This window comes from Hydra vulgaris, chromosome 11 (assembly GCF_038396675.1).
Source record: "Hydra vulgaris chromosome 11, alternate assembly HydraT2T_AEP".
Taxonomy (NCBI): domain Eukaryota; kingdom Metazoa; phylum Cnidaria; class Hydrozoa; order Anthoathecata; family Hydridae; genus Hydra; species Hydra vulgaris.
In genome coordinates, this window is record NC_088930.1 from 39,393,225 (window position 1) to 39,420,372 (window position 27,148).

Consider the following 27,148-nt stretch of genomic DNA (forward strand, 5'->3'; position numbering starts at 1 on the left):
CTTAATTAAAAACTTATCTCAAGTTATTTTATGTTATAAGTAAAGTAAGCAAAATTCAAAATAGTATAAAAAATGTGTAATACAATTTGCTAAAGCAGTCATAAAATTAAATATTAAAAAGGAATTCATATAAATAAACGCATTTATTTGTTCATACAAAATATCCCTTAATGTCCGAACATCTGCTATTCAATATAAAAAAGTGCGTGTAAGTTCGTCGATATTTTATTATTAATAAGAAATACAAAGTTGTTTTACTTTAAGAGCGACAATACAAGACGGATGCATTTTAGAAATTCAATTATTTATAAATGCCTTTTAACTGATTTCTTTAAGCAAGCTTTATTTAACGGCAACTGTTGTAATAAAACAGGTAAGGTTTTTTGAAGTTCATAAAAATTAGCTTATGACTCAATATAAATATTATAAAGTCCGCACAATGCAAAATGAAAATAATGAAACTTGAATATCCGATGGATTAAATAAAGTACTAGTGAAATTAGTAATCAACTTTCAAATGTTGTTCAGATTTTGACGTTTGTACATTTCTACTACTATTATAGTAATTATTTTAGAAGTTGTAGTGAGTTGGAAAATATCCATCCAAAAAAAAATTGTGAAAAAAAAAATTATCAGATGAATAAGTTGAACACCATTTTTTTTAAGGGTTAAAATTATCTAATTAGAAATCAAGTTATCTGTGTTGAATATAACCAATCCTTAGTACTACTAAATTTGGTACTACTATTAATTTTCTACTAATAGTAGACATCAATAAATGTATATATATATATATATATATATATATATATATATATATATATATATATATATATATATATATATTATATATATAGATATATATACACTGATGCAAAGTGACTTTGTAAATAAATGAACTAACAATTTTTAGCAATGGCAAGCTTTAAATTCATTACTTTTAAATTAATTTTTGAAAGCTTATTTAAAATAAAATTAATGATAATAATGATTTTAAAATTATCATTTTTAGTGTAACTTTTTATCACTGATCTATAAAATGTCATATTAGAGTGGTGTTGTACCAAATGAAAGGTTATTTGCAAACATAACTTCACTGTTTAAAAAAAGAAAAAATTAGATCCTTCACACCATCGACCAATAACATTAACATCAATAGGTTGCAAAATTATAGAGAAAATTATTTGCAATGTTATGATGAACCATTTGACTTTTAATAAATTATTAGCAAGTTAACAACATGGATTTGTTAATAATAAAAATTGTTGTTCAAATTTGTTAAAGACTTTTGGTTTTATTACAAGAAAAACCAAAGCTGGTAATAATATCGATATAATATTTTTGGACTTTGCAAAAGCTTTTGATTCGGTTTCTTTATCTAAATTATGTTGCAAGCTTTATGGTTATGATTTTCACAATAATATATTTTACAATGATTTAAAACATTCCTTAGTAATAGAAAACAAAGAGTTGTACTGGGTGAGTTTGTTTCATTTTGGGAGGAAGTTACAATTGGAGTACCTAAGGGTTCAGTTCTTGCCCCACAACAGCATCAGTGTGGAGCCCATATTGTATTAAAGATATTATTAGACTAGAAAATGTACAACATAGATTGACTAGGATTGAAACACTGAAAGGCATCTGTTATGAAGAAAGGAGGGAATTTTTAGGTTTACCAATGTTACGAGAAAGAAGAAGAAAGGGTGACTTGATAGAAATGTTTAAAATATCAAATTCAACCGAATATATTAGATTTAAGGAGCCTTTGAGATTTTAAAGCTACATGTCCAGAAATCATTATAATAAAAAGCTTCATTTAAAGTTTTCTAGAAAAATATGCAGGTTTTACTATTTGACAAATAGAGTGGTAGACGATTAGAATTTGTTGTCACAAGATGCAATTGATTCTGCAAAAAAAAAAAACACTTTTAAAAATAGAATCTACAAAATTCTGAACTTTTGATATCAAATTATATTAATAAACTATTTTTATAAACAAAATCTTACATTTAAAGGCTGTTATAAACAACACTATGTAGTTTTGACTCGCTAAACTTAAATAGTTTGTACAGCATTATTATATATATATATATATATATATAATATATATATATATATATATATATATATATATATATATATATATATATATATATATATATTTTTAAGCTTTAATATCCCTAAAAGTACTCTGGATTTGAAAGTCACTAAATGATTATTTATTCCTAATTTTTGTGATTCAGGAGCTCTGAAAATGTAAAGGAATAAATGTTTTAGGCTTTAGGTAAAAAAAGTGCACTTTATCTCCTGCAGACACATTTATATTAAAATTTTAACCACTTAACGAACCTATTAATTTTCAAAAGTGTGTCAAAAACAAATCTATTTTTTTTTTAATTGATTTTACTGTTTTAACCATGCAAAAAAGGAAAATAATAATAATTAATAAATTTTAATATATTTTAATAATTTATGACCTTCCTAATTGACCTTTGAAAACTTGCTCGACATATGTCGAGCATTGCAATATTGCATAAAATTCTTGCAAAATTCTTGAAAAATTGAAGTGAACCTAGTTGCAAACTTAATTTCCTCTATTTCTAAACAATAAAATATAAAGTTGATTTCAATAAATTTATAAATTTATGATTTTATTAAAAACTCTAATAATATAACATTACATAAACTTTCGTAAATGTACATTTATGGCACTGTAAAATTGTAGAGACTAGGCAAAATCACGCATACAAAATTTTCAAATTTTTAACTGTAAAAGTAGTTTTATTACAAGAAACTTTTACGTACTTATAAATAATAAGAATAAAATAAGGCATTCTATAAATTTATGAACATTGAAATAATAGAAAACTACTGCGTGGCAGTCATAAAAAGAAGAGTTTATCGTACAGGAAGCGCATCAGATATCATAATAACTAATCAGAAGCTTTGCTCGACATATAGCGAGCTAGCTCTCAAAGTATACCAATTTTTGGTAATGCTCGACATATCTCAAGCAAATTTTTTTTGGCTAAAAAAGTTTGCTCGACATATGTCGAGCAAATTCGTTAAGTAGTTAATTAGTGAACTGAAATAGTGGGAAAATAAACTTTTCGATACTAGTTAATCTTTTTTATGGTACTAGTTTCTTTTGGTACTAGTTAAGTTTCTTGTGTTTTTAAGCAAATGTACACTGTTATACATCAAATAAATTATATGATCATTATAAGTGATAAAGGAATTTTCTTCTGGTTTATTTTGATCCATAAATGCTGAGCAATTTTGAATGTGACATATTAGTTAGATGGTTATCAGTAATCAATGTGCAAATGTTAAAACTAGCAGATCTTAATGTATTTAAACTTTTTCTATTTCATTTTTAATCAAATCTCCAGTGATACTAGTCCATTAATCCCTTATGTAATTGATTTTTTGAGACCAAAAGATTACTATAAATATATTTCATCAAAAAGTAGAACACAATCATTGCTTATTTTGCCCTCAATTAATGATTTTATTGAATCAGCTCCACCAATCAAATTCCACCAATCAAATTCCACCAATCAAATTCCACTAGATACTAAATTTTTCAATAGAGATATTGATAGTAAAAGAAGTTGTTTCAAAAAAAGCAACTAAAATTGAGATGATGCATATCTTTGCATTAGTGCAAAACATAATACTTCTGAAAAGCTTAATAGTTCTGAATATGGAGGACAACATTTGAATTAATTTAGACTGATTTGGACAGTTCATTAACTAAACAATAAGAATTCTCTCCAACAAGATTGCGCATATAAGACACCAAATTATTTAAAGTGGATAAACTTAAATCTTACAATTGTTAATTGTTCTAAACCATTGATGGTAGTGGACAACTTTTATAATGCAACTTTGCAAGCAAATTGTTATCAATGCTTATTGATTCAATTGTTGACTACTGAATGTTTACTTGGCTTCCAATATTTTCTGTTAATAAACTTTATTAATTTTTCTTTTAAAATAATATCTTTAGGGAAACTAAAAACAGCTTTACTTGCGAAGAAGAGAACTAGATTCACTTTTTTAGATTTATATCCAGTTTGACAATTAACAACTGCTCACTTATTCACCATTATAATCACTATCTTCCCAAATAAAATAAAAACAATATTCACTAACAGTGTGACAAATAGCCAAAATGCAAAAAAAAAGCATTTTCAGTTTATTTATGCAACATATCTGGCCGTGTATAAAGTAGGCAATTAATGAGAGTATAACACAAAAATTGTGAATTAAAGTATAATATAATATAATTGTGAAATAAAATATATCATATGAAATTGAGATATTTGTTTTATTATTTGTCATTTTTTCTTGATTTTTTTATTTTTATTAAAAAACAAATCAAACATAAACATAAAACATTTCTAGAAGTAAGTTATGTTGTCTTAGTTGTACATATCTTAGTTAATAATTAAGACAGCTTTGTACAATGATTTATTAAGTCTTAATAAGTTTTAAAAATGATTATCTTGCAGTTATGTTATGATCTCAGCATTACTCTAAAGGGTAATTAACGACTAACAGGTATATAAAATGTTAAAAGATTAGGTAAGATTGTACCTTTTGTTAAAAACCACACACTGTATGACATATACAATGTTTTTGTTTATCTAATCTGTATGATGATTGTTTTACAAACAAAATTTTTCTAATAATAATTGAATTTTTCAAAATAATAATAATAAACATGAAAATTGTTAAATATCTATGAATTGATTTATTATAACGCCTCTAAATTAAATTAATCTTGAAGTTTTTTTTATATATGTCGAAAGTGTTTTTTGTTTTGATAAATTGTGTAAAGAATATGCCCCCTATAATAGTCGATTTTGGCTTTACTTTTTTAAATACTGATTTATGGCGGTTAAATATCTAGTGGTTTTTAAAATATTATTGATTGCAGTAGTTAGATTTCTGATTTTTTTTAAATTTAGTTGATTCTATTTCATTTTTGTAAACACAACCTTACGTGAAAGTAAAATTATTTATAAAATGTGAAAACATAAAAAGTAAATAATAATGCAACTAATATAAAAACATATAAAAAAGAATTGAGTTTTAAATAATTTAAAGAGACTGTCAATCACTAACACAAATCTAGTTAAAAAATTAGTTTATTTCAGCTTTGTACAATATTTTTGCAATATCTAAAACAAAAGAAAATAATAAAAAAAAAAGACTTTTTCAACTTGATGTTTTGTATTTTAGTATTATACTTATTAGAGATTCACAAAATATATTTTATATTTGTGTTTATTATTTATTGTATTGTACTTAAATACTGTTGTTGTAATGCAGAATATACATACATGAGCTATTGCCTAACCTTAGGCTTTAGCTCATGTATAAATTTTTGGCATTTAACTTTAGCATAGTGCCAAAAGAGCTGTTGCTTTGCAGGACAGTAAAAGTATCAGTTATGTTCTTAAGTAAGATAATTGGAAGAATAAAGAATGAGTTTATGTGTGTAGTTTTTTGTTTTTATTTTTTATGAAGTTTTAGTAGATTTTAACAATTATTTGATTTTAAATTATATTCAAGGTGGTAGTGCAACATATAATATATTTTGTAAATGCATGTAACAATATGTGGTAAAACTTATTTTAAAAAAGTTTATAAAAGTATATTTCATAATGTCTCTGGTTGATTTTCATTTTTAAGTATAAAATATTAGTTTTGCTTATTTATTAATTTTAAAATATAAACTTTTTTATTTATAAGTTTTTTTATACTTTGTTTTAAAAATTTATAATAACCTTAGCAATTAAATTGATTTTAAAAATTTATTTTTTAATTTATAAGCGTTTTTTTTCTCTCAAAAACATTAAAAATGGTGCTTTTTTATTTAAATGTTTTGCACTTTTTAACAATTTTCTCTATATTTAATAAGAGTGAGTAATGAATGAGTTAACTTAGTCAAAATTAATCTTTTTAAATCTTAGTTTAAATTGCTACTAAGCAACCATATTTAAATATTATTTTTGTTTTTGATTTGTTTTGTTTTGTTTCCTAATAAAAATCAATACAAAATAAAGTTTATATAAATACATTTATTGTGTTTTGTAAGGTGTTTGATTAACTTGCTGACCTTCTATTTAATTATTTCGTATACTTAGTTAATAAAAACTTAAATGCAAAAATCAACAATCTATTTTTTTTTTTACAGATTTTTATAATAAATTAAAAGAAATAGCAATACAGATAAATATTCAGAAAATAATACCCATATGGTTACACATTAAAAAAAACGATGGAAGGTTCAATAGTCAAATCACTCATTTTAGAGAGTGAAAAGAAAATCAAAAAATCTTTAGGAAATGAAGATCTGAAGCCTGTTGTTAGTGGGAAAGATGGTAAATACTACTTGGTCCGATTAGAAATGGAAAGAGAAAACTTAAAAGCATTAAGTGATAATGCAGAAAAAGATGCAAGACTTTTACAACTTACAGAGGATGGTAAGTTAATATATTTAGTTATATATTATATATATATATATATATATATATATATATATATATATATATATATATATATATATATATATATATATATATCTGTGTGTGTATGCGTATGTGTGTGTGTGTGTAGAGTGCTCGGTGTTCTTAAAGAACAGAGCAATAATATATGTATGTATGTATGTATGTATGTATGTATGTATGTATGTATGTATGTATGTATGTATGTATATATATATATACACACACACACACAGACAAATATATACACATATATTTATACATAGGTAATCCTACAGTTAAATGGTCTAAATTAATTTAATTTATTTGTAGGGACTTTAAAAGTTTTAAAATATAACTAAAAGCAAAGTAGATTTTTTTTTTCAAAAAAATAATAATTTTTCAGTTATTTATTGTTAAGTGTTTATTTTAAGTATTTATTTTTTAATACATTGCATTTAATAGATACCCAAAATTCAATAGGCACACAATTGTACAATCAATAGACACACAATCAATTTTGATTTAAAAAATTTAAATTTACCACTTTTAATTAACTCATTATTAAAATTACTCTGGAGCTGGAGCCTTTCAGAAAATGCAGGAGTGTTAGGAATAGATTTTCATTGCATGAAAATCTATTCCTAACGCCCGTGTTTTTAAAAAGTTAACATGTGTTTTTAAAAAACAATAAAATATAATTATTTTAGGCTGCTTCACTGTAGGATTACCATACACATATATATTAGTGATGTACCAATTAATTGGCATCGACTTAATCTGATACTTTTTGCACAATCCAAATTGGTATTAGCATCAGCCTTTTTTTTATTAATTTACCCATTTTCCAACTGATGGCATTTTAATATTTTTATCCTGCATTATGATAATAATTTAATAATAAATAAACTAAACTTTATGCATTACTTAAAATTTTTTTGAGAAATTGTTTATATTGACTTTATTTACAGGCAAATTTGTTTACTTTTAAGATTTATAAATTTAATACTATAATGTTGTTTTTAGAATAATTTTATTTTGTGTTGTTCTTAAAAGTAATTTAAACATTATTGTTTATATGTATTCAAGTATTGCCTTCTATATTTCTATATTATTGCTGTTTAAATATCTGAATTACTAATAAATTAATAAAGTTACAGAATTCTAAGTAAACTGCTTATCTTAATACCATTTTTTTTTTTAAATTGAAATAAAAAGCATTCCTCAAAAGTTGTAATTATCTTTTGAAAGTTTTCTTTTCATAGTAAAAAAAACTAAAAAATGTTATGAGCTATTAATGAGCTTTTCTAAAATCTTTTAAAATAGAACTTTTAAAATAGAACTTTGGCTCTGATTTGGGTCTAAGTATTTGTTTACCAGTTCTGATTTCATAAATAAGTTTACACGATTTAAAGTTGTATGGTATTATATTTTCAAAATTTTAATAATTAGGTGATCCATCGGCATCAGTAACGACATCTGCCACAAATGTGCAGTTATCACTAATATACATACAAATAGGGTTTATGAAAAACAGTTGTTTTTAAAAAAATAGCTACTTTACTGTTATAGAATTTAATTAAACAGCTGTTAGCAGCTGTTTTGCTATTTTATAAATTTATAATTTTTCAAAGTTTAAATTCTAATGCCCTAAATTCTAATAAAGTTTTTTGAGTTGCTGTCTCTGTCTTTATCAATGGCTCAAGCATTATTGGTATTGTTTTCCAGCAATAAGACTTTTGATTGAGAAACCTGATTTCGAACACTTGACAGTTTGATGTATTTTATCAAATTGCATGAGTTTTTAAGTAAATCATTGACACCATAAAAATAAAAGCTATTTTTATTTTTATGGTGTCAATCTTTTTTTTTTTGCTTTTCATCAAAATCTTTGTGCAGAAGTTTCATTAAGTTGCTTTTGTAAATGGGAAGAAATCCATCCCAACCTATTGACTGGTAAATGTATTTAATTCTGTTTATGGCTTAAATTGAAATGCCATTCGTAGACAAATCAGAAAAAAAAAAAAATTTTTTAAATTCTTTTGCGCACAGAAGTTGCTAATACATTTTGTATCTTTTCACTTGCTCTCTTATCTGTTAATATGATTGCTCTGTTGCCTTATCTATACAAGTTCCGTGAATTTTTAAGTGATTTTGTAAGGTAGTTGTAGAATTTCCTAAGCATTTTTTTACAATACTTATACTTTTTATAATACTTTACAATACTGACGCTGTCTTTCTAACTCTTGTAATTGGATTTTTCCGTTTTGTTGCATATGTCCAGACTGACAAGAATAAGGAAATGAGTGTAAAATAAAGATATTAAGTAGCCCTTTTTACCAACTGTTAAAAAAAAATTGTAATTAGTAACTATGCAATTATTTTTAAGTTATTGTAAATAAGAAACTGGTGCTAGAAGCCCTATTTAGATCTTAAGAAATTCTTAAAAAACTTTTAGTACAGTAAAGTAACTAAAAAAATACGAAAAATTAAAATACGAAACTCTAAGCCTGTGTGCTTAGTTTTTTTAATAAAAAAATACTAAACTAAAGTTGTTTATTAAAGTTACTTTTTATTCAAAAACTTTTTATCAAACTGTTATTAAAAAAGAAAAAATAAACAAATTACCCAATAAATTACTTTAATGAATGTGCTGTTTAAGAAACTTTTCTTTTAGCAATTTTAATATATATTTCTATTTAAAACTTTTATCTGAAAATATTCTATACAAAAAATTCTAACATTTTCATATTTGAATAAAACTTCATGCAGTTAAAACTCATATAATTGAAATACAATTTAATCAAAGCAATGGTTTGTAAACTAAATCTTTTCATTCAGTTATATCTATCAATTTATGAACATCAATATTTATACTTTAAGAAATTGTTGCAAACTTCTTTTTGATAATTTATCAATATCCTGAGGTCTATCCAATTAAGTGTGAAAATTGAATAAACAAAAGTTTATTAAATTTTCAATTAACATCCCAGTTCTTAATGCTGTTACAGTTCTTTTTTACTGGACCATTTACTGTTTGAAAAGCTAGTTCATTAGTATGAAGTGTAGATATAATCCAGTTTAACCTTTTTGATTCAAAAAAGCATCTTGCCATCTAATTCAACTATAAGATGTCTGAGAGGTAGTTCATTAGTATGAAGTGTAGATACAATCCAGTTCTACCTTTTTGATTCAATATAATTGAATGACACAACTTTTCCATCCAGTATTAGCATTGGTTGAATCACCACCTGATGCTTGTAATGATTTGTCTACACCATGTTAAAAGATCCATTTGACTAAATTATTGGAAATTATTTTTGCATATTTTTCTTCTTTGGTTGATTTTTCAGGGTAAAGTGAAAAAAAGTGTAACGCCTAGTTCCATGCATACAGTGTAATGTTCTTCCTCAATAGAATTAGAAAAAACTTACTGAAAAGAAAGTTATAAACCATAGAAATATTATTTTTTGATTGTCGACAATAAATTGCATATTTGTGTACTCTAGTGTAGTGGTAGAGTGCTTGCTCTACCACTACACCATGGTACACAAATTCTGGACTCCATGAAAATATTATCAAAGGAACTATTGTTTTAATTATAATTCTTTCTCTTATTTAGTCTTATTTAAGTCATTTTTCTCTATAAAAAAGCAAATCTTTCTAACAGATTTTTCTGGGGGGGGGGGGGGAGGTTATATAGGTTCAAATTCCCCATAAAATTCTTCACAAAAATGAATCCCCCTTATTTTTAAAATTTTAAAAAAAGCAATTAACTTCTAGTAATATTTTTTTTTTTATAATTAAAAAACAAAAAACTTTTTGTTTTTTTAATTATATTTTCTTCCTTTTAATTAATCACATTACTGTCTACATAATAAAGACTATATAAATGTCTTTCTGAGCTGACCCACCCAGTAAGATATTATTTTTAAAATTCTTTCTTTTGCTGATTCGGATTCCTTACAAAATTCTTCACCAAAATTAACAATTACAATTTCTACCAATATAAACTGAGATGGTAAAAGGTTCTACTGGCGTTGAACCTTGAACCATCTTGGTTCTGAGTCAGAACTCTGACTATTGTGCCACTGCAGTGACCACTATGTTTTTAGATTAATAAGATCTCTATTAGTTTTATGACAATTTATTGTTTGTTTTGAATCTAAATACACTTGCGGTTTTTTGACACTTTACATAGTGAGTTTTGTATTTTGATGTTTAAATAAATATTAATAATGATTTAACTGCAAGTGTACTTAGAAAAAAAAATTATGTTTATCTAATCCTGGAGTCTACAAACTGGGGTTCATGTGGAAAATTCTATGTTGGTGAAGCAAAGTTCAAAGTTTCAGTACATATTGACCAACATCAAAAGCATACTTTTGTTGTTTTTTATTCAATTTTGGCTAGAAAGAAAATAACACAAAGTTGAAGCTGATTATTTTAGGAGAAAAGTTTGAGTTTTTAGAAATGCAATATATCACCAATTCTCCAAATTGAAATGGTTTAAATGAGACAGTGGTAATTTTGTCACATGTTTTGGAATCCGTATTTTTTTTTAAATTAAAGATGTAAGAGCACATTTTATTGAAGATTTATTATATATTTGCTTTTCTTAAAGTTTTTTTATATTAACTTGAATAAATTGGGTATATTTAACTCTTATAAAGATTGTATTTAAAATTTATCTAATAAGTAAAAAGTTTATCAACCATAAGCAGGTGTTTTAATTTGATTTTAATGTAATTCTAAAAGAGATTATGACAATATTTAAATTTTAAAGTTTAAATTTTATTAATTTAAAAAGTTAAAGTAAATGCATGATGAATACTTTAAATGTTTATTGCTAATACCTATTTTTGATTATTATTTTATTTGAAATTAGTTAGCGGAAAAATTCGAAATGCAGTGGGTAAAGCTCATCTATTAACTACAAAGAGGTTCAAACAGTTTGCTGAATTGTGTCATGACAATATTGTGAGTATCTTTTGTCTAAATGAATAACCAGTGTTGTTAGATTTAAAAAATTTTTGCAAATGAAATTTTATAAGAATTACATTTATTATTTTATATACAAACAACATATCAGTGATTTAAAAAAAAAAGGTAAATATTGTTTTTAATTTTAATTTCTTTGCAAAATAATTTTAATTTAAGGGGTAGCATTACATGCAGAGGTAAAGAACATAGTTTGAATAATTTTTAAAGGAAAGTACAAATGAAATTTTTTGAAGCCTAAAGTTCCATTCCCAACCTCTTTATCCTACATAACCTCTTTAGGAATTGTTATTAAGGATTCTTAACAGCATTGTCAAGGATTGTTTATAAGTACATGTTGTCACTAATTGGTTTTTTTAAATCTATTTTTTATTATTATTTTATTTGAAATTAGTAAGCGGAAAAATTCGAAATGCAGTGGGTAAAACTCATCTATTAACTACAAAGAGGTTCAAACAGTTTGAGTTAATATTTTATTTTGCTTATTGGTTTATATTACTTTTGATAATCAGGTTTTGATAATTCTCAGTGTTTGAAAAGTTGTTTTTATTCAGAATTTTGTGCAAACTTTCTGTAAAGATAAAATGTGATATATAATAAGAAACAGGGATGCGGAGTCCCAAAAGGACTCCGGCTTTATAACTCTACTTTTTTCAAGTCTGTAGTGTCCAGAAGCTCTAAACAATTTTGTTGACTTATGATCTGCTATTAAAAAAAAATTCATGAGATTTAATGACTTGAAACTTATTGTTTTTAAGCTCGGAGTCCTGGAGTCCCGGAGTCCTGGAGTCCTGCCGCTGTTATACCTAAGGACTCCGGGTTCAAAAAATTATTGTTACTCTAACCTAAAAGTCCTAATTTTTTTCCTAATAGTAATCCATAAACTTATTTATATTTTTAGAACTCTTAAATACCAAAAACTAGGATGAAGTAGTCTTTTTGTGACTTTATTATCCGGAGTCCTTTTTGGGACTCCGCATCCCTGATAAGAAATATTTTATATTTTTTGTGCCTGAATGCATGATTACATCTCACTATGATCTGCTTTTTTCTGAAATTTTTCTAAGACCTGAATGCATGATTACATCTCACTATGATCTGCTTCAGACACTGTTTTGTTGTAATTTTAAACAATATTTTTTCAATCCTAAACAATATTGAGCTTTTCATGTAGAATTTATATTGTTAAAACATTTTTAATTTGAAAATAACAACACCCACTTTGATTCTCAGATTTTTAAATTTCTTGTTGTTACTGTTTTTAATAGCACCCCAGTCATCCCTGTGTTTTGCTTTAAAAAAATAATTAGTTATTTTATTACTTTCACTGTTACAACTTCATTTTTCAACATTTATGTTTCTCTGTCAGACATTGCTTGTCACAGCTTTTATGTCACTCCAAATGTTTTAAAAAAATTGTTGGTCAATATCATTTGCTCAATAACTAAGAAAAGATAATGATCAGATGTGTGTGTGCCTTTAAAAGATAAAAAGAAGTGGTGGTGGTGGTGGTGGTGGTGGTGATGATGATGATGATGATGATGATGATGATGATGATGATGATGATGATGATGATGATGATGATGATGATGATGATGATGATGATGATGATGATGATGATGATGATGATGATGATGATGATGATGATGATGATGATGATGATGATGATGATGATGATGATGATGATGATGATGATGATGATGATGATGATAGTGATGACGGTGGTGAGGTATCATCTTCATCAATTGTTAGACTTTCTTTCAAAATGCAGAAGTTACCTTTTCAAGTTTTATCCTGAGTTCTTATGTTCACTCCTCCTTTTGTTTGTACACTGCATCTGGTTAACTGTGCTTTTTGACTTCTTTTGTAAGCTTTTTATTTGTGGAATAGTTTTAACACATATTATTTTTTTCTGCAATAACTATATTTAAATCTCCAATAACTATCTTCCAGATTAGAGTTTAATTAAGATTGAAGTAAAAAACTAAAACTATCACCAAAAGTATCAGCTGAATCATGGGATTTTTTGAAAATCATCATTGAATATAACTTTAAAAGCTATAAATGTCTATTGAATAAAGAATAGTTATAAACTAACAAAAAAAGTTAAATTTAATTATTTATCAAAACAATATAATTATATTTCTATTTTATATAATTACCACTCCCTCCGTTCCAAAATACTGTTCCGATTTCACGTTTTTTTTTGTTCCAAAATACTATTCTGATTTGATTTTATTGCAAATTTTGATGAGAAAAAAATCAAGTATCTTTAATAAAATGACTTATTTAGAAAATAAAAAATTTTTGAAAACATTTATCAAGGATCACGATGACGTGAGTGCACAGGGGGCCTTGCGCCTCCTTGCTCCTTCTCCAGATTTTTGTTAAAAGATCTTTTTTTTTTTTTTTTTTTTTTTTTTTTTACAATTTATTTTTTTTAATTTAATTTATTTAATAATTTAAGTTTTTTTGGTGCTTCAGCCCTTGTTTTTTTGGTGTTCCGGCAATTGTGTGTATATGCACACACCGAAGCCTTTGGCTTTGGTATGTGCATATACACACAATTAAGTAGTTATATACTACAATAACCCAAATCTAGGGTATCTATCTTATTTTTGTATAAATCTTTGTCTACACATGCTTTTATATGATGATATAATAAAGTAAATCGAAAATCTAGTTTATTTACTGGTGTAAAAATTTAAAAGGCTTTCTTAGAACACGTAGTTCGACAAAAAGAGAAATTGAAGAGAAATGTCTTGTCCACAATGACAAAGGTTACTGATTTAATTAGTGCATACATTGAATTTTTCAACAGTATTTTAAAGTAAGCCTTTTTTTAGTTTTCCGTTAATGCTTTGAGATAATAATTCATCGTAAATTACTCTACAATGCTTGTTTGTAAGTTCACGGGTATCTCTTTTATTCATTTTAAAATATTCAAAATACATTTGAAATCTTTTTAAATCAGAATGTTGTCTGTTTCTAAGTTTATTGTTATTGCAGTAAAAGCAATAAGAGGGCTAACAATTAAACTCCTGACTTTATTTGTTACAGATTTAAAAACAATAAAATCATTTATTAAGAATAAAGTATTTAAACTAAATGGTTTTACACTATTAAATAATTTAATACAAAATAAGAATTTCTTAAAAGTTTATAATTCATTTTTAACAAATCCGAACAGTATTTTGGAACAAAATATTTCATAAAAAAACATCCTTTTTAGAAACAATGGTGTGGTGGTAAAAGATAATATTATTTTCATGAATTTTTCATAATATTTTAGAAAAACATCTAAATGTTATATTAAAAGTGTTTTTAATTAAAAACAATTTATTTTCAATAATTCTTTACATTGAATGTAAATGGGAACAGTATTTTGAAACAGAGAGAGTATTAGTTTTATAAAAAAAAATTATTTATCAAAATAATGATTCTATTAAGTTTTTAAAATTAAAATAATGAAGACTTAAATATAATCTTTAAGAAAAATCAATTATATATATATATATATATATATATATATATATATATATATATATATATATATATATATATATATATATATATATATGCATATGTGTGTGTATATATATATATATATATATATATATATATATATATATATATATATATATATATATACATATATATATATGCATGTGTGTGTATATATATATATATATATATATATTTATATATACGTACATATGCATACATACATACATACATACATACATACATACATACATACATACATACATACATACATACAGGCCTCAGTGGGAGCGAATGAGTGCGAGAGCGGCAAAGAGCTCTCCTAAAACGAACATGGTGAGCTATGCGAGCTGCTCCTCTAAACAGCTTCTTAGAAGAGCTTTTGATTTTTGGGCAAGCTAACTGTTTATTCATTAAAAAAATTAATCATTAAATACAAAATTTTGGTTTTATACTAGCTACAAGCCCAGGGTGTGACAAATTGTTTTCTTTTAATGAGCGTTTACATTTATATCTTTATTTAATGATGAACATCTAATTTAAGAGATATATGTCATTAAGGAAGTTTTATTTTCAAATAATTTTTATTCTAGTTAATAAGTTTTTATATATGTCAATGATGCTTATTGAATTTAATTAATTTTTATTTCATCAAAACAATTTTTTACACATTTGCAAAGTGTGCGCAAATTAATGATAATATGCAAAACCCTAGCGATTGTAAATTGTTATCCATTAATACTAAATAATGAATTTTTCTCATTTTAGTTCACTAAATTTATTTACAAATAAAAAAAATCGTAAAAACTTGAAGAAATTAAAATAAAAGCAGTTAAAAATAAAATAAAAGTTGTTTTGACATTTCTTTTTTAAAACATTCAAAAATATCACATTAAGTATTTAATAATAAGGTAATAAAAGTATCATATTATTGGCGTTGTTAAACGCACAATAATAAATAAAAACTATAATAAACATATTAATTCTAAACTTAAAAATTCATTTGAAACGTTTTAAAAGCTTTTTCAATATGCAAATAAACATTAATTCACTTTAAGAATAATAAGAAAGTTAAAAAAAAAAAAGTACATTATAGAAAATAGCAATCATAGTGTTTAAGCATGGTTTCTTTTAAAGTAATTGCAAACTTATTCATTTGAAGGAAAATTGTGCATGCTTTTGTTAACGCATGCAAAAACCATGCTAAAACCTACTTTCTTTGATAACGTACTTAGTTATTTTACTTAATAGAAACAGTTGAAAAAAATAAGCATGATTTCTTTTAAAGTCTTTAAAATGTGTTTTAAATTTTAGTAACTAATTGTTTTTTATTATAAATATGTGTTTTTTATAATAAATAAAAACTATCAATTGCATAACTATTTGGAAAAAAAGTTGCTAAAGTAAAACGTGTTTTTAAAAATTTACAACAATCGCCAATGTTTGCATATTCAAAAATATAGAAAGTTTACACGTTCGTAGATTTGTTGCGTCATCTCAAACATATGTTTGAGAAAATATACATAACAAATGTATTTTATTGCAGCATGAAAAAATTCATTAGATGAGTGTTGTTTTTACTGATTATAAGAAAAGTTTTATATTTTCTTATTGTAATAGAATGCAGCCATTTTAAGAATTATTAAAAATAGTTATTAAAATGACTGCTTTTTTATTTTATATACATAAAGTAAAACAAGTCTTTGCCACCTTATTAGATAAAAAAAGGGCAAGCCAGGTTAACATAATTTTTTTGCCTCTCTAAATATCTAGGAGACATTTTACAAGTTAGTAGCTGGATGCTGTTAACATCTGCTCAACTTAAGTACTTTATTGTATACTGTATACACCATGTTTCAATATGAATACTTAATACTAATAGTTTATACACCATTTCTAGTCTTGACTTGGCTAAGAGCCCCTAGTCAAAGGGTAACTTAAATTAAGAGATAACTTTTCCTTGTCTTAGCAGCGGGAATTGTATCAGGATGGAAGTGAACATTAACAATTAGGAAATGTTGGTTGGTACCAATATTTCATATGATCACCAGTTCCATATGAAATTATTGACAACTTCTAACTAGAATGATTTAGTAATATAGTCTTAAAAATAAAATAATGAAAAATCTAGGATAAATATGCTAAAAATGAATGAATGATGCAAACTGTAAAAAAATAATAATAAAATTAACAGTTATTTAATTAAATATAGCTATATTATGAAAACCGATAGGAAGATTAATATAAAAAAATATCTGAGAATCCTGGAATCTAAATTTTGTATTAAGCAAACAAACAGATAAATTTCATAAAATTATAATTAAAAATAAAAACACAAATTATATATGAAAAAAACTTGGGAAATAAAAAATTTGAATGTAACTTTTTTTTTTTTAACCACTATTGGCACTAAATTTAAAGAACACTTTTTTAAACACTAATATTCAGTTCCACATCAAATTATTAGCCCACCTTATAAATTGTATAGAGTTTTGAATTTTTAATGGTTTAGGCTCTATTTAAATTAGATTTCAATATCTTTATTAGTAGATTTTTTTTTTTTTTTTTGGTTATAACTTTCAAGCTATTAGCATTATAAAGTTACTTTTAAGGTGCCAACAATTTTATGGGTACAAATGGCATATGTTTAAGTCATGAAGTTTGTGTTTTACATTCATGCCCTTTTTCTAGGTTTTTTCGAATCAAATTTTTTTGATTTAATTACTTTATATTTACATTGTAATATTTTTATTTATAGATTTTTGAACAATTTTTAAACAATTTTTTACACATTTTATATATTTTGTTTCATTATTTTCTATATGAACCAATTTTTATTATTTTTAAAATAACTTTTAATAAGTTAATCTTCTAAAAGCTCTAAATTACAAAATGGGAATAAAGAAGACATTCTGAAAGAAGCTTATCACCAGATAAGTGAAATATCAAGAAAGTGTTAGATATAAAGAGACACTGTGAACTGAATCAAAAACATTGTAAAATGGTTTTTTATTAGATGTTCAAAGGGTAATGCAATTAAAGAAAATAAGGCCCAGGAATGAGAGAAAGCTAGTAAAAATAATAAAAGAACATAGATTTGCTAGATATTTCATAATTACCAATAAGTTGAATGAGGTGGGACTAAATGTAGCTACAATTACTGTTCAAGAAGATTGTATGGATAAGGCATTAAAAGTAGAAGTCCAGCATAAAAATCAAAATTTACCTTAATTTTAATTAGAGAAAAAAATACTTTGATTGGCTAAAGAAGTACTTTAGTTTCTCTGTTGACTGGTAATTGACAACTTGTTATAATAGATGGATAAGAACTTTTTTCTAAATATTATATTCTTTGTAAATTGTGATAATTTTTTTTTAATCTAATAATAAATTTTGATAAAAATGTTAAAAGACAATTATTTTATAGTTTAATGAGTTTGTCAAAGTTAAACTGCTACCTTTTAGATGCAATTTTATTATCAAATAATAAGGAAATCATTGTGTCGCTAATCTTTATCAAAGGTTATTTTTTGACTGCGTTGTGTGAATCTGTGAACCCTAAACTTTTTTTATTGAAACATTAGTATAATTGTGTAAATTTAATACTTTAAGAATGGCTAAAGAAAAATCGCTGTAACTGGAACTAATATCTCATATCAGCCAAAGTTTGACTTAACAGAAATTTGCTTTAGTCCAACATTTTTTTATACGAACAATTTTCCTTGGTCCCTCAGAGATTTGAGTTATCGGGAATTAACTGTATAATGTATATATACATTATATATAAATTATATATATAGTAAATATACACACATGAAAAGTTGTTGTAATAATACAAATACTCTTGTATGTTTAACAGTGCTCAAAAATAATTTTTTTTTATAATTCAAAAATGTAGTTTTAAATTTTGAGTAATATTCAATTGTTCATAATTGCCAAAAAGCATGAAAATGATTTCCATGAAAAAGTTGTTTTTATTAATTTGTATTAATATATATATATATATATATATATATATATATATATATATATATATATATATATATATATATATATATATATTATAGCATATACAGATATACATTTTCCATGCATTGTTGCAATTTAAATTATTTTCTTAAAAACTTTGTAAAACACATTTAAAAAAAACTTTAAGATAAAGTTGTAAAATACATTTAAAAGAAAGTTGTAAAAAACATTATAACACATCAGTAAAGTAAAATTTTAGTTCTAAAGAAAAGCTTTTAAATTGCATCAGTGTCAATTGGGTGATGACTCATCATTGGAGGCCATTTTTTTATTTCTTTGATATTATATTGTTTTCCATATCACAGTATTTATTATCATAGGAGCAAGATCCTGAGAAAAAAGAAACAAAGCCATCAGATCTGCAAGGATATTGGGAAATGATGAGCATCCAGGTACATTTAGCAGTGATTGATCTTTATATATATACAGATATCTGACTATTTGTCTATTTTCACAAATAGTTTGATGTTTTTTTTTAATGTGATCATACTCAGTCTTAAGTGAGATAACCTTTTTTTTTTAATGTGATCATACTCAGTCATAAGTGAGATAACGTTTTTTTTTAATGTGATCATACTCAGTCTTAAGTGAGATAACGTTTTTTTTTAATGTGATCATACTCAGTCATAAGTGAAATAACGTTTTTTTTGCTTTTTTTGTTTACTTTATTAGATAGATGATGTAAAGGCACTTTTTAAAGACATTGAAACTTTAAAAGAAAATGGATGGATCATGCCAACACCTGCTGAAACTGTTGATACTGGACTTAAAGTGATTTTTTTAACTATTTTTTAAATAAAAAATATCTGCTTTATTTTGACTTTATCAGGTTCCTATCAGTAACTTTATAATTTTTTATAAATTTAATGATATAGTCTTTTACGTAATTTAAATGCTTTCTTGCTCGAGTGTATTATATGCAGATAAAACATTATTTTACTAAATTTTTAAATCCTAATTAAAGACATATGTGGATGAAGGTGTTATGTTACTTAACTGAGATATCTGGAGTTTAAATTTTGAACACATTTTTTCTAGATTTTTTTCAATAGCATAGACATAACTATTTACATCAAAGTAGCATTATTAATGGATGAATGTAATAAAACCCCTTAGCATCTACATCTATATCTACATGTTATGTATTGTTGTGGGTGAATTAATGTGTAACATAACTCCTTCATCCACTGTGAAAATGGTGTTTCAGCATATTTTTGTGCAGTGTTATTAAGTTCATGTGAAAAAGCTCTGCTTAAAAAATGACAACACCTTCATCCACTTATGTCTATTTATAAAAATATAAATGTACCCAAGAAACAAAGCCAATATAAAGTTTAAAAAACATTTAAAAAAATGATATTTTTGTAAATCAAAAACAAAGGCATTAGTGTTAAAGTGTTAAAAGCATTAAAGTGTTAGCATATAAAATAAACAGCTTTTGTTAAATGCTTGCATCAATCATGTTAATTAACAGTGTTTAAGAACTTTTGATTTTATCAGTAACACATCAGTAGTTATAGTTTTAGAATTTGTTTGAGTCATTTTTTTTAACTTCACAGAACATTTCTAGTCCTCTGAGTGGGTGTTGTTTAAAACAGTTGTATGAGAGTAAATACATTTACTTTTAAAACTAATCTAAAATCTCTAAGTTATCAAAACAAAATTTTTTTCTTTTTCTAATCATATGAGATAATAATCGTCAAAATTTAAAATCAATTTATTTTTATCACTAATCATTTTAACCATTTCAAGTCAACAAAATTATTTGTAGCAAATATCTTCATGGTTGATCAACTGTTTGTAGGAATATTTGATACTGAGAATCATTTTTAGACCAAGAAGTTTACCTTGAGTGTAATCATAATTGAGAATAATCAAGCGTGTTAGTGTGCCAGCGAGTGTGCTTGTCTTATTGCAAATTTTCAGAGAAATTATAAAAGAAAAGTGCACATAATTGGCTGTAGATAATGTTTACTAACTCAAAATTATGCATTGGTTTTAACATTTTTTAAAAAATTAATTAGTTTTTAATTATTATTTTATATTATTTTTTTAAATTAAAGAATTAATTTGGTTCTTAAGTTTACTTGATTTAGAGAGGTTGTATAGTTTCTTACGTTTTCTTGATCAAGTATGACTTTTTTAAATATGGTTTAAAAATGAGTAACTTCAATTTGAAGTCAAGGATTTCAACTTGGTTTTTAAACCATTATAACCCCTATATAAGATTATCTCAATATTAGGTTTTTAGTTTTTTAGGTTTTTAGCTAAATTGAAAATTACATATGGTCTTTATTTTAAAACATTTTCATTGACTCTAAATTTGTTGATGAATATTACAAACTGTATTACAAAAAAATTAACAGCAATACTTTGCACTAGTGGTGTAGTGGTAAAGTGTTCGCTTCATAAGCGAGAGGTTCCGAGTTCAATTCCTTTAACATCCCTGGTAGTACTGCACTCAACTTGTTTCTCTGCGCAGCGGCCTTGTTTGTCAATGTTCGTGTTTCGGAGTTATAGAGTTGGGAGAGGGTTATAACCACAAGTAGCCTCCTCATCTGTAATGGCCTTCTTGGCCTTGGCAAGGTGAATTACAAAAACAAAACAAAAAAATACTTTAATATAAGCAATTTAACAACAAGTTTTAAAGGAATTTATTTGAAAAAAATTTATTTTATAGAAGTAAAAGAGGAAGAAAATTTTTTTTTATGGTTTATGCTACAAATTGAAACTGGTTTCAATTTGTAGCACAAAAAATTGAAGATAATGTAACAACAGTTTAAGAAGTATAGATTATATAAACAATAAAAACTTGATGATAACAACAGTTTTAAGAAATATGGATTATATAAACATTAAAAAAATGACCTGAGAAAGTGTTATAATATCTATTAAATTTATGTTTTAAAGCTATGCTTTAAAGCAAAAATTATTTGTTTTAAAAAAATAAAAAAATATTTGTTTTAAAGCTATTAATTTTATGTTTTTAAACCAATGGCTAGATCATGTTATTACATCACAGTTATTCACTTATAAGAAATACATTATATGTATACACATCATATCAGACAATATATTAAAAATATGTGCAAGCCAATCTGATACCATAATGATAGTTAATTTTATTAGTAATTCACACATAATTGTAGTAATTCATGAACCAGACAAAATATTGGTTATTGTTAAATCTGTTTTTCCAGAATTAAATATAATAAAGATAATTCAAGTTTATTTTCTAGACAAGAGTTTTTTTTTTTAGCAAAGAAAAATATTGGTATCATCTTTATCATCAACATTATTTAATCATTGACATCTTTATATCATCAACATTAGTTAATCATTGACATCTTTATATCATCAACATTATTTAATCATTGACATCTTTATATCATCAACATACTTTTAATCATTGGCATCTTAATATCATCAACATTAGTTAATCATTGACATCTTTATGTCAACAACATTAGTTGATCATTGACATCTTTATACCAACAACATTAGTTAATCATTGACATCTTTATATCAACTATATCTTTATCACTGTTACCTTTTTCATTGTCCTTATCATGATGTCGTCTGTAAATTTGGCATTGCCTTTATCAATGATATTATCCTTTTTTTCAACATCATCCTTGTCATTAGCATCAACCTTGTTATTTCAACTTCATTAATTAAATTTTTATTATTATTTATTGTTTATAGTTTATTAGCAGCATACTCTAGGCTATACTTAAAAAATGATAATAATTTTGATTACTTCTTTTTTTCTACCTAAAGTTATGGTTAGCTCTTGTTTTATTTTACCTAAGTTAGTTTAAGAGTTTAGCTTTTAGGGTCGCCGACTAAAATCTTTTTTTGAAGCAATTATTTGGTTTTTATTTTCATTCAAAAGCATTTTTCAATCTTGGTACCATTTCTTGACTAACTTTTTTGAAAAGCTAAACCCACCTTAGGGTGCATCCAACACCCCATACATTCAAAAATTGATCTGTCCCTATTCTTAAAACTTTCTATTGGCCCTTACAAGACACCCTGTTAAATTTTTTCAAAATTGAATGAGATTTCGGTGGGCACCTCAAGTCTGAAACTTGCAACGAGACCCTAAACAAAAGAAAAAAAAGTTTTTCAAATGTATGTCATGTTGGATCTCTAAAGAAGCAAAACTTTATAAAAATTTCAAAAATAGTTATCATTTTTTTGTTAAAAACACCTTAAAAATTTTTTTTGACAAAAACCATGAAAAAAAAAGTTTTTTTTTAATTTTTTGTTAAAAAATAATAATTTTTATGCAATAAAACTTAGAATAATAATTCTTGTGTAAAATTTTATTATTTTTGAAATTTAACAGGGTGTCTTGTGAGAACCAATAGAAAGTTTTAAAAATAGGGACAGATCAATTTTTGAATGTATGGAGCGTTGGATGCACCCTAACCCACCTGTGAAATATAAATTATATATGTTTAATAACACAAATGTTTGTTTTTTATTGTAACAACCAATACTTTATATAGATGTCTTTACTTCACTACTTGCTTACTTTGTAATAAAAAAGACAATTATCATTTATAGACTAAACATTTAAAACATAAAAGCAAAATTAAATATTTGAATGAGCAAAGCCACACTACTGCAACAAGTTTGTTTACATAAGAATATTGATCACAACTAAGAATAGCAAAAGTTTTTCGTTGCAATCAATATTCTTTTTGCAAATAAATTAAATTTATTGCAGTATCATGGCTTGTAATTACAACTTTCGCTATTTATTTATATTATAAAATTATTAATTATAAAATCGAATTCTTAAAAAATATGCAATTTGAAACCAAATTTAAATATAAACTTGTGTTCACACCTACGGTTTTCTAAAACATTTTTATTGATGAAGCAACTTTTTACATAATGGTGTTAAAGGTAAAAATTGAAGATTCTCAAATCATATTTTCTTTCTTTTTAATTACAGGCAAAACCCGATGTTACAAAAAATTATTTGTTAACCAAGAGACTAAAACTTAATTTATGTTTAAAGTCTACTGAAAAAAATCCTCAGCCTTAAATAGTTGGTTCTGCAAAATGTGCACAATGTTTGCAGTCCATGATGGTACAAGGGCTTTTATTAAAAAGCTTTGTACTGTTTGCAGATCATTCTGTTGAATGTTCATCTGGCCATTTATTTTAAGTTTGGCATTAAAATACAATAAAAGGCAAACATTCCAAACATTGAGTAAAAGAGACACAGACGTTTGGAAAGTGATCCGTGAAAATAATCTAGCACTAGATTTGTTCCGTAATCTTTTTTTTGTGTAACTTATTTACCAATCAAGTAGAGTTAAGCTCATACTCATAATTTTAAAAACTTAATATTGTACAATGTGTTCGGGGGAGGGGGGTAAGATGTGCAAATACCATCTTCTACTTGCACCTGGAAATGCAAGCTATGTCACCCAAATATAATATAAGTATATTAATGTTATATACAAGTTTATCAAGCGTCTGGTGCTTCAGGGGAAAAAAAATTTATTCAGATTTTATTCAGATTTCAGATAACATTTTATTCAGATTTCAGATATAACATCTGTTGAACAACTGATTCAACATCTGTTCAACATCTGTTGAACAACTAGCTATTCATGCTTCATTCTAGCAAAAGAGCAAGTCAAAGTCAAGTCAAAAGATGCAAAAGAGCATTTTATTGCTGCTGTTAAGTAAACTTGTGGGGACTAGTTTGTCTGCTAAAAACTTGTTTAAAGTTATTGATGGTTTTTTCAAACCAATAGATATTCAATTGCTTTATGTACTTGCTATATGTACTTGCTATAATTAATGAAAAGAAGCAGAAGGTTTTATTTTAGTTTATGTCCTCTATTTTAGTTTATGTCCTCTAGATTAACTTGAAGCTTGCATAAATTTTGAAATTTATGCGAGCTTCAAGTAAAGAAACATTTTCAGCTCTATTGGTGTAGACAATTCATTAAGAAAATACTTTATATTAGAAAACTATGAAATCTGCTGCCTGTAACATTTGTGCATCTCTACCTACGTCAAGTAGTTTGCAAAGGAAAAAAAAAAGCTTTTGAAAACTTTGAAGCAGGTGTTTATATGAAATTTTTAAGTTCATTTAAAATTGAGCTGATGAAAACCTTTGAACAAATAGTTTTTGAAATGTTTATCGGTTTTCCATCCTCACAATTTCCCTACAGCAATATCTGATCTGATCAGTTATGGCAAAGTGGAGTTGTCAACATTGATAAGTCACTATAGAAAACTTGGTGAAAGTCATCAATTTGGTCAAATGGTACAACAAGGCAGAGATGTAGATGTGGAGAAAATAAACGTTGAATTAGATGGTTTTAAGTTTTTAATATTTTTTAGCGCGAAAAGAACAGGAAATACGACTTGATCTTGAAATACTCAATGATTCCACTAACAACAGGAACAAGAGTTTAGAAAAAACGAGAGTCAAACTGTGCTCAGACCTTATGGACTTGTTCAAAAAAGGACCAGTTTAAATGAGGATTTATATTCTAACGTATGTTTCTATTGAATTTGCTAATGATTTTCACAAATAGCGTTGCTTGTGTAGAAAAGCTGTTTTCAAAATTAAAATTAGTAAAAAGTCGTCTACGCAGCCATTTGTCTCAGAGCACACTCAAAAACCTCTTGGTTTTAGCAACTAAAAGTCCTGAACAAAGATTCAAAGATAAAGTTCTTGAAAGTTTCATTGAGGGGTTAAAAAATAGAAGCCCTAACATTAGAGTTAAATTATTATTAATTATATTTCAAGTTTGATGTTGAAGTTTCATTTTTTTCAACTCTCAATTCATAAAAACAAATTGTGTTTAAACAGACAATTTTTTATCTATTTAAACAGACAATCTTTTATCTTATACGAGAATTTATAAAATTGTATTCTGTTTAAACATAAATATATGTTTTTCAAAAGACTTTTCATCTAGGGAAGCTTATAAAAAATATCAATTTAAATAAAAATTGTTAAACATTTAAACTTTTTTTTTACACATGTAATCATTCTTAACATTAAAGATTATTATAAGAGTATTTATGATTATCATTTGTAAATAAAGATACAGCCAAGTTCACTTATGTTTGAGAAATGGGTTGTTAATTTAGTTGCTTTTTCGTATCTAAAGTAAAAAATGACTTAAGTAAAAAGTGGCGAGTAATTTTGAAAAAAAAAACAATATTTTTAATTTTAAAAGAATTAGAAATGATTAAAACACTGATTGCACTCCATAACACTCCATTTTCCCCTGGCCCTAATGGTTTCAGGAGGTCATGGAGAAGAAAGGAGAAAAACAACGTCAATCAAAACTCCTAAATTTTTAAAAACGCTTATAAAATTTATTCCTGGCTAACACCCTAAACATCTACAAAAATTTTATTTTATGTAATAAAAAGAAAATTTTCAAATAAAAATAATTTTTTCGAAGAAAAAAGAAAAAGAGTTTTTTATAAAAAAAATATAGTGAAATAAGATAAGGGATTGTTTTCTATGCTATGCTATAGTAAAAAGAATAGAAAAACAATCAAAAATTTATAGTTTAAAATAATGAAAAACAAATTAAAACTAAAGAAAAAAGTTAATGCTAATTATTACGTTCTTCTTTTTTTTTTTTAGACAAATTCTTCAACAAAGGTAAATCGAATATCGCCAAACAAAACTCAGAAAACTAAAGGAATTGATGACGAAAAAGTAAAAAGAGAAGCTCGAAATCGCTTTGCTGCTGCTAAAAAGCAAGCGCGGTTAAAGCAACAACAAGAAGAACTTCAATCCAACAATTCTCTTAATACATCTATGGAATTACTAAAAGATAATTTAAATTCAGTACATATAGAAGAAACCTCTACAGTATTACCAGAAAAGTTGACCACTTTTAACCCAGATCATAGTGCTCCATTTAACTGTGAGCAAATACTTCTCCCTGATGGAGAAGAGCAGCTACCAATATATAAAAACGGTATCAACTCTGGGGACATAATAATCAGTAATATAGTAGTACAAGGAGAATGTACATCATGACTTGTTTACTTTTCTTTTTTTTTTGAACAAATATAGTTATGATTTATAAATGTTTGAGAATGCGGAATTACAA

At 25.4% G+C, this 27,148-nt stretch overlaps 1 protein-coding gene across 1 annotated transcript; it reads left to right on the plus strand.

The window, feature by feature from the left end:
* The first annotated feature begins 220 nt into the window (after positions 1-220).
* On the plus strand, positions 221-27,148 carry LOC100202925 (disks large-associated protein 1). Its single transcript, XM_065811036.1, has 6 exons — positions 221-373; positions 6,209-6,497; positions 11,386-11,477; positions 19,352-19,423; positions 19,704-19,802; positions 26,674-27,148. The coding sequence occupies exons 2-6, from the start codon at positions 6,293-6,295 to the stop codon at positions 27,073-27,075; spliced, it is 870 nt and encodes a 289-aa protein (XP_065667108.1). The 5' UTR covers positions 221-373; positions 6,209-6,292; the 3' UTR covers positions 27,076-27,148.

Coding starts and splice junctions, on each gene's coding strand:
- LOC100202925 (XM_065811036.1), top strand. CDS start 6,293: ATGGAAGGTTCAATAGTCAAATCACTCATTTTAGAGAGTGAAAAGAAA. Junction 6,498..11,385: donor TTTACAACTTACAGAGGATG/GTAAGTTAATAT, acceptor ATTTGAAATTAG/TTAGCGGAAAAATTCGAAAT. Junction 11,478..19,351: donor AATTGTGTCATGACAATATT/GTGAGTATCTTT, acceptor TTATTATCATAG/GAGCAAGATCCTGAGAAAAA.